The sequence below is a fragment of the Emys orbicularis genome, chromosome 4 (assembly GCF_028017835.1).
Source record: "Emys orbicularis isolate rEmyOrb1 chromosome 4, rEmyOrb1.hap1, whole genome shotgun sequence".
Classification (NCBI taxonomy): Eukaryota; Metazoa; Chordata; order Testudines; family Emydidae; genus Emys; species Emys orbicularis.
The window spans coordinates 71,053,250-71,065,056 of record NC_088686.1 but is presented as its reverse complement, the minus strand read 5'-3'; the positions used below and the strand labels follow the sequence as shown (position 1 = coordinate 71,065,056).

Genomic DNA, 11,807 nt, shown 5'->3' with positions numbered 1-11,807 from the left:
TCATCCTGGCTGGTGCTGTGAGTGGTGCACACGCATGCCTAAGCAGACATGGCACTAAGCAGGTCTTGTTTAAAACTCTCAGACAGCAAGGAAATCTGAATCTTAAGTTTCATGTTCTGATTTGACTATACTGACAATGGTATATTTGTTCTATTTGGAGTTGCTGCTGTTGCGGCCTTGAGGGGTTCCCCCTCCCCACCCACAGAACACCTGAGCCAGCTAAAGAGGAGAAAGAAGAAGATTTGGGATGACGTGTTCACTGAGATCCTTCAAGCCAGTGCTGCTGGAGAACGAATACTGCAGACTGTATGGAGAAGGAAAAAGCAGACAGGAGAAAGGCCCAGGAGTCCCAGCAGAAAAAGGAAAGGGAGATGCACCAGGACATAATGGGGCTTCTCCAGCAGCAAAACACAGATGCTGCAGACTCTTGTGGACTTACTGGTTCAACAATCACAGCTCGGATGACTCCATTTTAGCACCTCCCTGTATCCTGCCCCCCTTAACATTCCAGATGGTTTCAGGGACCGCATTCCTACCCCTACTACACCATACCAGGGGACAGAAAGGACAACCACAGCTTCACATATGCTGACCTGTGAGACCCACGGTTGCTCTATGTGTAGCCAAAATTGACTTTAATGTTCTTTCCCTTTAAGTTCTGTTCCATTAGTTTTTAATGTATTTGCTTTTAACTTGCACAGATTTATTTTTTGTAGTGGCTTCTATTTTTTGGAAAATAATCTTTATGAGTTCTCAACATATGCTGCAGAATATCTAGTGGTACTGAAAGCACCCACTTATTTGCTATTGTATAGTGTGACAGCTCTCAGGATCAGTGACCAACACAGAGTAATAATCATAAATATACAGCAAGCACCACAAAATAGGTGCACTGACAGTGTTTTATTCAAACATACACCCAGCACCACACAATTCTTAACAGGCCCCAAAACTGTCAGGCCAGATAGAGCACAGTCCACAATGCCTTACCATGGCTCACTGTTACCGTGATCTTTCAGGGCATCCTTGAGCCGTATAGCTCTGCATTGAGCTCTTTGGCAACTTTTCCCCCTTTGCTTTACAGATATTATGCAGGACACAGCAGGCATTTATAACCATTGGGATTTTTTTTCACCGATATCCAATCTTGTGAGTAAACAATGCCAGCATCCCCTTCAATCTACCAAAAGAGCATTCAACGGTCATTCTACACCTGTGGAGCCGGTTGTTGAATCTTTCCCTGGTGCTGGTGAAGTGGCTAATGTTCAGCTTTATGAGTCAGAGGAGCAAGGGATAGGCTGGGTCCCCCAGGATCACTATTGGCATTTCAACATCACCAATGGTAATCCACTGGTTCAGAAAGAAAGTCCCTGCTTGTAGCTTTCTGAACAGTCCTGTGTTCTTAAACAGTCCTGTGACATCATCATGTATCTTCCCTGACCAGTCCCCATTAATGTTGGTGAAGTATCCCTGGTGATCCACCAATGCTTGAACAGCCATAGAAAAATAGCCCTTTCTATTGCTGTACTCTGGGGTGATGTGGGCTGGTGCCAAATTAGGGATATGCATGCCATTTATCACACCACACCACAGTTTGGGAACCCCATTGCCAAGAGTCACAGTCCTGTGTAGCAGGAGACAATTAATGGCTCTGCACATTTACATGACAATGGCCCCCCACAGTGGATTTTCCAACTCTAAAATGATTTCCCATTGCAGATTTATCACCACTCACTTCTCCACTGTCAGTGCAGCTCTCAGGGGTGAACTCGACACACAGATCCAAGAACACAGCCTTGCACATCTGAAATTTCTGCAGCCACTGCTCGTTGTTCCAAACCTGCAGTACGATGCAATCCCACCCAGTCAGTGCTCGGGCCCAGAAGCAGCGCTCCACCATCAGCAGCTACTCTGTGAATGCCACCAGGAACCTTGAATTCAATTTGGCTATGTCCCACAGCAATCTGTCCTCCACAAAATCATCATGTTCCCCCTGATGTCCTGTACTTGCATCACTCATGAACATATTGCAGAGCTGTGCAGGTTCCATGCTTCCATCAGAGATGGCAGACAGTGAGCAGGGTGGCACGAGTTCATGGTTTTTTTTAAAAAGATGTGAAAATGACGGGATATGGATGACATTATGGGGATGGATAAAGTTGCATGCTGGGAAGTTGACTCCTTGCTCCCAGTCACCCCTGTATGACTTTTCTGCCCCGCTCGGCCTTGCCAAAACTTCCCAAAACACAGTGGTGGATGGTGGTGAACTGCACCCTGGGATACCTACCCATGGTGCACTGCACCATGCATCGACAAAAGCACTCCATGGTGAGTAAGTGCAGTGCCGATGCAAGAAGCCAGGTATGCACACACGATACACTAACTGCAGCAGCTTTAACCAAAGTTGGTAGACATGGCCTTAGAGAAAGTTAAACTTCATTGGTACTTTTCTTTTTGTTAGTTTGACAACTAGGTTAGCTTTGGCACTAAAGCTGTGAAAGGGGAAGTCTGAAGATGGCAAATGTACCCTGTGGCTTCATAGATGAGTGTCAGGAGGTCACCCATTAGAGATTACGCTATGAGGAGATAGAAAAGGGGATTCTTCTTTCCCACCCACCCATTAAGTTTCTTGGAGACAAAATGTAGCTAACTGAATAGCAAAGGTGAAGGGTGGTAGTTGCTAACAAGATAGAAAAATATTGATGTAGCACCTTTTATCCCAAAGCACATAGTAGAACTGATTGGAAGAGATGTAAAATCTTTAGGTGAAAATGTTTTTAGTTACATTTTCATAAAGATTTTCCATTTTACACTAAAAATAGGATAAAATGCTCTTGAACAGGTCTCTCATATACATAGTACAGCACTAAAATTCTGGGGTGCAGGACAGAAGTCAGGAATGCAGCAAACCAATGTAGGCTCTGAGACTGGCCTCTGACAGAAAGTGTTTTATTTGTTAATGTCCATGCAGAGCAGACAGGACCTGGATTTTTTTTTAAAAAAAGGTCTTGGCCAGGAGATGAAGCATCCTGGTAGTAAAATGTATCCCTCTTGGAAGGATGGAGAGCTGAACAGATCATACTGGATTTGAAGGTGTGGTCCTAATGAACAGCCGTGCTATCTAATCCCTGGTCAACAAGGGGTTAAATCTCAGCCTAATTTCCCCCTCCCCTAGAGCAGGTGCTCAGAGGAAGGGCTGAAAGTGTAACTGTTAGGGAATCATTGGACAGTGAACGTCTTTGGGAAGCCATAGTGAGTCCCCATGGCCTGAGGTTATAAGACTTCAAGCCCTGGGGAGCTTTTCTTCTGTTTCTAGTAAGAAAATAAATTAGAAAGTAACACACTAAGCATTCAAAGAAAAGACCTTGCTTATTGGAATACTTTTCAGCGGAGTATTTGGTCAGGAATTCCAGATATTTCATAGCACATGCACAGGAGGGGGAAAAAAGTGACTATAAAGGATAAAAAAAGTTTCCAATTTAATGAACTTTAAAAGATAGATTTTTGCTTTTGCAACCTTAAGATTTGGGCTTACAAAACCAGGATTTACAACAGTTTTTTTTTTTAAAGTATAAACAAAGACATTCTAAGAAGCCATCTCGATTACAGCAATCTGAGTCCCACTATTACAGAAATGTTTTTCCACTGGTAAGATAGCAAAATATTAACACTTCCTTGTTGCTACTTACACTTGTTTTGAAAACATTTCCCCCCTCCAACCTTCTTACATGCTCGTTAAATATTCTATCACTCACCATCGGAGTTTTCCCTTAGAAAAGCGGACCCTGACCGGGAGAGAGGAAATCATCTATGGCACGTCATTTCTCTCTCCTCCTCCTAATTCATCAAGGTTTTTCAGTTCCCACAAGGGTAGCACATTCTTCTCCCTTCTCCTTTCCTCTCTCCTCTTTCCTTTCATCATCCTTTCAGAAGCTCTCTATGTCTTTCATTTTCTTTTTTCAGGGCATTTTACCTGTCCCCCAGGTACAGTATCTGTGAGGCAGTTATACTGAAACCAATGCTGAACCACAAGCTGAACAGAATGATATTGCAAAAAATGTCTTCCCAGGCAGAGTTCCTTATTCCTGAAAATCAGGCAGCCTTTGCTAGCACTTTCTAGCAACTACTAGATTCAGCACAAGCATTTTTTTCTTTTATCGATACTATCAGAACCAAACAAGTAATTTTTACTCCCTATGTATCTGTTTTCTCTTTCCTCCCTAGATTCCTCTCATCTAATTGTGTGGGCAATAGTACCACTGCCCCAGTACACCTAGTGTGTCAGGGCTGTTGGACTACTGCACTCTAGTAAAAAACAGGGCCCAGCCAACATTACCCATCATTCCAGGATGATATACCAGCTTCACAGCGACAAGCTGCAAAGGCACCCTTCTCTGACACAAGACACCTCCTAAGTTTCAGTGTAGCCATATTTATGGTAAATAGCTCATACATAGAAATACTTGTTGAGCTGGAAACCACAGGTCCAGTTGCAATTTCAATATTGCAGCATGGCAGAGGAAAAAACCAACCACGTACTCTAACACCAGCCTATTTGCACAAGCTCCCTAGTGTGATGAATAAGACCAATTTTGATACAAATGAACAGCAAAATTGGAAAGGCTTGAAAAGCTGTGTCAGATATCTTATACATTCTTCCCTCCCTCCCATCTATAATCAATAACCATCTTCTTTCTTTGACGGATTGCCTCTTGTAAGTATGCACACCGAAGGTAATGCTTTTGTTATACATCCCTGCATTCAGGGTCACGTTCCAGTGACAATGAACCAAAGTATGCCAGGCACATTCAAGGGTATATTTCTGCGCCATATTTGAATGGCCTTTGACTGGAGTTGGGTCTACATCAATTCACACTTCTAACACCAAACATCAATATTTCAGCATAACGATGCAACTGTATTAACTTTTTTTTAAAAAGGTAAAAGGTATCATAGGAACAGCCTAAGCTGATTTTGGAAAGAGGCTTGTTTCCTACACCTTTGTATTCGTATTAAAATTACTTCACTGAAGTACATCAATGTAAGTGCTTTATGAAGTATCTCCACATACATAAACAAGGAGGATATTTTCAAAACATATCTGACACTTCTTTACTTTCTGAAGTGGAATACAGGGCCAGAGCGCTTTTTCCCATTTGCTCCCATTTTCTTTAAAGAACACACTGCACAGCACTATCAGTGTGGTCTAATTCAACAATCATTCTTCATGAGACTGTAAAGCCTGCAATGTAGAATAACTATCAATATGCAAAAACTCCTCTTCAGCAGAATAATTACATTATCACCAGTCATATTAGGTGGCTGGCTGAACAAACAACACACGTTCACACAAGAATAAGTCAACCGTCTTAATAAGGATTTACTTTAACAGAACCTTGAAGGGTACACTATACTCAGTCTCATTATCAGAGAGTTGATTGGATTTTTATACAGCATGAGCCATAGGCAATCTAAAATAGACCCACTGAAGAATGGAAAGGAGAGTCAGAAAAGCAACATTTTAGACCCCCGGCTCTTGGTGCCTTTAATACTTCCTGTTTTTCTTTTTTAAGGAGAGAGCGAGCACGCACGCAAGAGAGTGTGCTAAACAGATATTTTCATTTATCATGTTTTTAACTTCTTTTCTGATGAAGAATTCTCTGAATCTGTGTCTTCAAACTCTGCTCTGTGCCTTTTCAGTCCTCCAAGAGCTTGAGAGCTCTCACTGTCTGTCAGATGCAAGTTGCTGATATCCTCTTTCGTACCCACACTGTAACTGTTGGAGTCCATTTCAGACAGGCAACAGTCTTTGTGCAAGGTCACACCTGTCTGTACAATGTTGCCATTATCAGCATTTAAGTGTGATTGTAGTCCTTGGGTTATAGTCTCCTGCTCTCCAAATCTCTGTCCATTGTTGAAATATGAAGGGCAAGGATGTAAGTGGCCATTATTGTGATTTACACAGGATGTCTCAAGGTTCCTGTCCTCACTGTCATCAGTTTGGTTTCTGGAGTAATTACCAGATCCACTACAGATGGCGGCAGCAGAGAGTGAATCCTTGGAAATAGCCAGTGAGTGGTGGCTTGATGCTGGTTGACAGTTCTGGCTGTTTTTCTGTTCTAGAAGTCCTGCAGGTTGAGTGCATGGCTCTTCGGTACGACTACTTAGCCCTTTGCAGATGGCTTTTCCATTGAGCTTTTTAGTCTCAAAAGAATGTTCTACAGACCCACTGCTGGTGTCTTGGGATGTGCTTTCTTGATCCTCCGTCCGTCGCTGATTGTCGCGTTCATGATCTTGACCATTACTAGAGTTTTCTACCGTACCATATTCCTTTAAAGTTTCTTTGCTGTGGCTTTCAGTAGAAATATCTTGGGCACCTTGAGGAACTAATAAACTCAAGTTACTAGCATCTTCCTTATTTAATGAGGGTGCTGTACTGTGTCTTCCACTAGTTCCTGGTCTCCCCTCATCATTCTCCCCCTCTTCATGAGAGGATTCACCATCTTTACCAGTTGAATAGGATATATAAGAATACTGAAGCCATTTGTAAGCCTTGTAAATCTTTCTCTCTACTGATTCACTATCTGAGCAAGGAGAGGCCCTTTCTTTGAGGACCTCCATATTAGTAGAACTTCTTCCAGGTGAAGAAGCTGGAGAAGAAGAAAGGTCATCTACTTTGATCTGTGGGTAATCATAGAGATCCTCACCTATGTAGGTGCTCACATTTTCTGGATTTGTACTAGTCCTCTCTTCCCTTTGTATTTTCTGTCGTCGTCTCAATGCATTGCGTTGACGTGTTGATGCACGTCGTTCATTCAATTCCTCTTCATCATCTGTGCTGCTACTACTGCTAGAACTGCTAGATTCATTCTCCTCAGGACTTGGGGACCTTGGCCGTGGGAAAAGGTCTGTGTCCAGTTCTGCCTCACAGGTATTCTCATCAGAATCAGACTCATTGGAAAGAGCCAGGAGACGTTTATCCTGATATCTTCTAAGTGCAGATAGCCTCTGTTGACGAGAAGCCACATCTTCTCTTGCTGGCGGAGATTCTGTTGATCTTAAGGTCCCTAAGTTATAGGCTGTTTCGTCCGATTCTTCTGCCATTTGTGGTGGGGAGTGATGCAGAGAGGCAGAGGACTCTGATTCACTATACCCGGAGCGTTCACTTACTCCAGCATGGAGCTGCAAGATGGTGCTTTCACTAAGGTCGCTGTCAGAGTCAGAACTCCAGCCTTCAATCTCCCGGCGCACGAGGGAGTCAAAGAATGCCATCATTCGTGGATCTTCCTGGACAGACTGGTTGGCATAATCATGGGACAGACCACTGCCACTGTTCAGCACAAGACTAATGTACTCTTCATGAGTATAGAGGCAACGTGAATCATCCTCAATTCTACCATCCAGATCTCCTGTGCAGTCAGGCTGCTTATAAGGACTCCAGATCTGTAAGAGTAAAACAGAAGAATACATTGCTTTACATATATATATATATATATACACACACACACACACACACACACACACACACTATTTTAAATACATACTATTTAAAAGCATTTCAAATACTATAGCAACACAAATGCAAAGATTATGATATAAAAGACCATGTTTTAGACATAACTGTCCCCCACCTCCCAAACAAGAACTTCTAGTACTTGGAGAACTGTTCCTTTCACCCCATTCCAGATTTTTTTTAAAAGGAGTTTTTCCTCCCTTGGCGGCTCACATCACAAATCACCAATAATTTCAGTATTTCAGACTGTAATATTTCTTGCAAATATCAGTGTTCTATTTTTGTATAAATAGGTGTTGCTTACTCACTATGGGTAAGAATAGTTTGTTGCCTACAGTACAATCTAAGCAATAATGAAGGCACTTGTTTCCCAGGAAACTAGGATCACTTGTAATGATGTGCAGTGACATTTCATCCAGTTGCATGCATATTTTATATATATCTGCTCAGTGATCAGGATGCTGAATGCATGCAGGTAAAAAGCTGGATATTACTAGTACATCTGCTAAACAGTCCTGAATTAAAAGGTTATGTGAGAGATTGACTTCCCCATCCCTCGATGCACCTGATGTCAAGGGACTGCAGTAGATCTAATCAAAAAGATCCCCCACTCCTGCATTCCCATGAAAGAGAGGGGAAGTAAGACTGTTTAGATATTTATTTACGCTACCTTTGAAGGGGAGCTGGGCAGTGATGTTGGGAAATTGACTGACTCAATGTCAACAGTATTGGCTATGCTACTGATGCAGAGCCCAGTGCTGCTAGAGGTTTCTCGATGAAAGAACAGAATACCAATGCTCTGTAGGGATCATGGGATGCACTAGCTAATGCAATACTTAGATCCTCTTTATTTTATTTCCAGATGGAGAAGCAACAAGACTAAAGCATTAATCTGGACTCTGACACTAACCACTATCACTTTGCTAATGATTAATATAAGTCCAATATTATAATTATGTATATATGTATTGTAGACAGAGCTGGCAGCATCACCTATACATAGCTCTGGTCTACACTACGGGGTTAGGTCGAATTTAGCCGCGTTAGGTCGATTTTAAAATGAATGCGTCCACACAACCAACCCCGTTCCATCGACTTATAGGGCTCTTAAAAATCCACTTGTATACTCCTCCCCAGCGAGGGTAGTAGCGCTAAAAATCGACCTTGCTGGGTCGAATTTGAGGTAGCGTGGACAAAAATCGACAGTATTGGCCTCTGGGTGCTATCCAAGTGCTCCACTGTGACTGCTCTGGACAGCACTTTGAACTCTGATGCACTAGTCAGGTACACAGGAAAAGCCCTGGGAACTTTTGAATTTCATTTCCTGTTTGGTCAGCGTGGCGAACTCAGCAGCACAGGTTACCATGCAGTCCCCCCAGAATCGTAGAGCGTAGAATGTTTCTACGCTCCCTCTATCATCTCCGTCCCTGAGGTTATCGCAGATTAGAAGGCGAAAAAAACCGCACTCGCGATGACATGTTTTCCGAGCTCATGCAGTCCTCCCACACTGATAGGACACACCTTAATGCATGGAGGCATTCAGTGGCAGAGGCCAGGAAAGAATTAAGTGAGCGCAGAGGCAGGACGCGATGCTGAGGCTAATGGGGGAGCAAACGGACATGATGAAGAGTCTGTTGGACCTGCAGGAAAGCCGAAAAGAGCACAGACCCCCGCTGCATTCACTGTATAACCGCATACCCTCCTCCCCATGTTCCATAGCCTCCTCACCCAGATGCCCAAGAATGCGGCGGGGGAGGCTCCGGGCACCCAGCCACTCCACTCCAGAGGATGGCCGAAGCAACAGAAGGCTGTCATTCAAACAGTTTGATTTTTAGTGTGGCTACAATAAGCAATGTGGCCTTGTCCTTCCCTCCTCCCCCACCCCAACCGGGCTACCTTGTCAGTTATCTCTTTAAAAAAAAAATTAAATAAAGAAAGAATGCATGGTTTCAAAACAATAGTTACTTTATTTCAAAGGGGAAGGGTGGTTGGCTTACAGGGAATTAAAATCAACTAAGGGGGCAGGTTTGCATCAAGGAGAAACACACAACTGTCACACTGAAGCCTGGCAAATCATGAAACTGGTTTTCAAAGCCTCTCTGATGCGCAGCGCGCCTTGCTGTGCTCTTCTAATCGCTCTGGTGTCTGGCTGCTCAAAATCAGACGCCAGGCAATTTGCCTCAACCTCCCACCCCGCCATAAACGTCTCCCCCTTACTCTCTCAGATATTATGGAGCACACAGCAAGCAGCAATAATAATGGGAATGTTGGTTGCACTGAGGTCTGACCTAGTCAGCAAATAGTGCCAGCGAGCTTTTAAACGTCAAAGGCACATTCTACCACCATTCTGCACTTGCTTAGCCTATAGTTGAACTGCTCCTTACTACTGTTCAGGCTTCATGAGCCATGGGAGCAAGGGGTAGGTGCGACCACGCGGTGCTGCCAGCTGGGAGAGCAGCCTGAGGCAGAAGCCTCCAGCTCGCATGATATTCCAAGCAGGACTGAATCTCCATGAGACGAAACTTAAAGAAGAGAATGACCTGGAGTCTCTGGCTCCCATTCGGTGCTCTAAGAGGAGGATAGCCATGTCTGTCCAGGCGCCCCGATCAACCTCACCGAGGTCTGCCAGGAGCACCCAGGAGACGTATGACGGCTATCAGTCCTACTGCACCATCTGTCGCGAAGGCAAGAGCTGCTGCTGTGTACCAATGCAGTACCGTGTCTGCCAGCAGCACCCAGGAGACGTACGGTGACGATGAGCTGAGCGGGCTCCATGCTTGCCGTGGTATGGTGTCTGCATGGGTAACCCAGGAAAAAAGATGCGAAATGATTGTCTGCCGTTGCTTTCACGGAGGGAGGGAGGGAGTGGGGCCTGTCGACATGTACCCAAAACCAACCATGACAATGTTTTTGCCCCATCAGGCATTGGGAGCTTAACCCAGAATTCCAATGGGCAGCGGAGACTGCGGGAACTGTGGGATAGCTACCCACAGTACACCGCTCTGTAAGTCAATGCTAGCCACGGTAGTGAGGACGCACTCCGCCGACTTAATGGGCTTAGTGTGGACCTATGCAATCAACTGTATAAAATCGGTTTCTAAAAATCGACTTCTACAAAATCGACCTAATTTCGTAGTGTAGACATACCCTCAGGGTTGCCCAATGCTTCCATTATAAAGACCCAATTTTCAGTCCCTTAGAATGTTGCCAAACTAATTGTTTGGGCTGCAAGTTTCCACGCTGGGTGTCTGCCTCAGACTGAATTTTTTGGAGAAGTTATAGAAAAAATGGTTGAGCCATTTCCCAGAAAGAACAGGAAAAACTATACTAGTTTTGCCCATGTTAAAAAAAAATGTTTACAACCATGATTTCATTGAGAAACTTGGGAGTCTACATGCTTAGCAGCAAGAATTTTAAATTTGTCAAGGAGGGAGGCTGCGTCAGGGATGTGCCTTTTGTTGTTCTTGTGAAAAGTGTCCAAATTTGGCCAAGTTATGAGCCTTTGAAATATTTCAGTTTGTAAATGCTCAGTAGAGACTAGTTAGAATTTGGCTGCTAAATTCTCTGCAGATTCCATCTGTACTGAGCAAGCTCCATCCTGTCCCACATGCCTACTGGACTGCCATGTGCGGCGGGTGTCATAAGCTGGGGGGAGGCTGTGCCTCCCCAAATGGCATGACCCTGCCCACACTCTGCCCCCAGGCCTCCCCCCTCCTGCTTCCCGCTCTGCGCGGCTCTAGACTCCCTGTGTGGTAGCCCTGGCTTGGGCCACGCCACCTGCCTTCCCTCCCGGCGCTCTGGGACTGAGGGCCTGGGGCCATGCCGACAACCCTCCTGGCACTCCCGGGGTGGGGCTGCGCCGCCCCTCCCTCCTGGTGCTCTGGGGCTGGAGCCACGCAACCCTCCCTCCCGGGGCTAGGGGCGTTAGCCTGGGGTAGGGCCTGCGGCCACGGTGAAAAGGCTCTGGGCTCCAGCGGGGGGGTTGGGGGGGGGAAAACACGGAAGGGGCGGGGCCTCGGGCTAGCCTCCCCCAGCTGGCTGTTCACATGCCACCCATGCGAACTACATATGTGCCATTTCACACAGAGCAACCGAGCATCCCAGAGCTGCTGCTCCTAGCAGCCAAGGGCCACTGGAACTGGCAGCAGGGAGACTGAGGGTATGTCTACACAGCAAAAAAAAAAAAAAAACACCCCTGCAGTTGGCCCATGCCAGCCAACTCGGGTTCGCATGGCTTGGGCTGTGGGACTGTTTCATTGCTGTGTAGACTTCCAGGCTTGGGCTGGAGTTCTCT

The 11,807-nt window shown here is 45.1% G+C and overlaps 1 protein-coding gene across 1 annotated transcript in view; it reads right to left on the bottom strand.

The window, feature by feature from the left end:
* Positions 1-3,464: 3,464 nt before the first annotated feature.
* The window catches only part of DCAF5 (DDB1 and CUL4 associated factor 5), a 93,059-nt gene continuing 84,716 nt past the window's right edge, over positions 3,465-11,807 (bottom strand). The window contains exon 9 of the mRNA XM_065403680.1: positions 3,465-7,443. Within this exon, the coding sequence (XP_065259752.1) occupies positions 5,626-7,443 (1,818 nt within the window). The 3' untranslated portion in view covers positions 3,465-5,625. The remainder of the gene's footprint in view (positions 7,444-11,807) is intronic.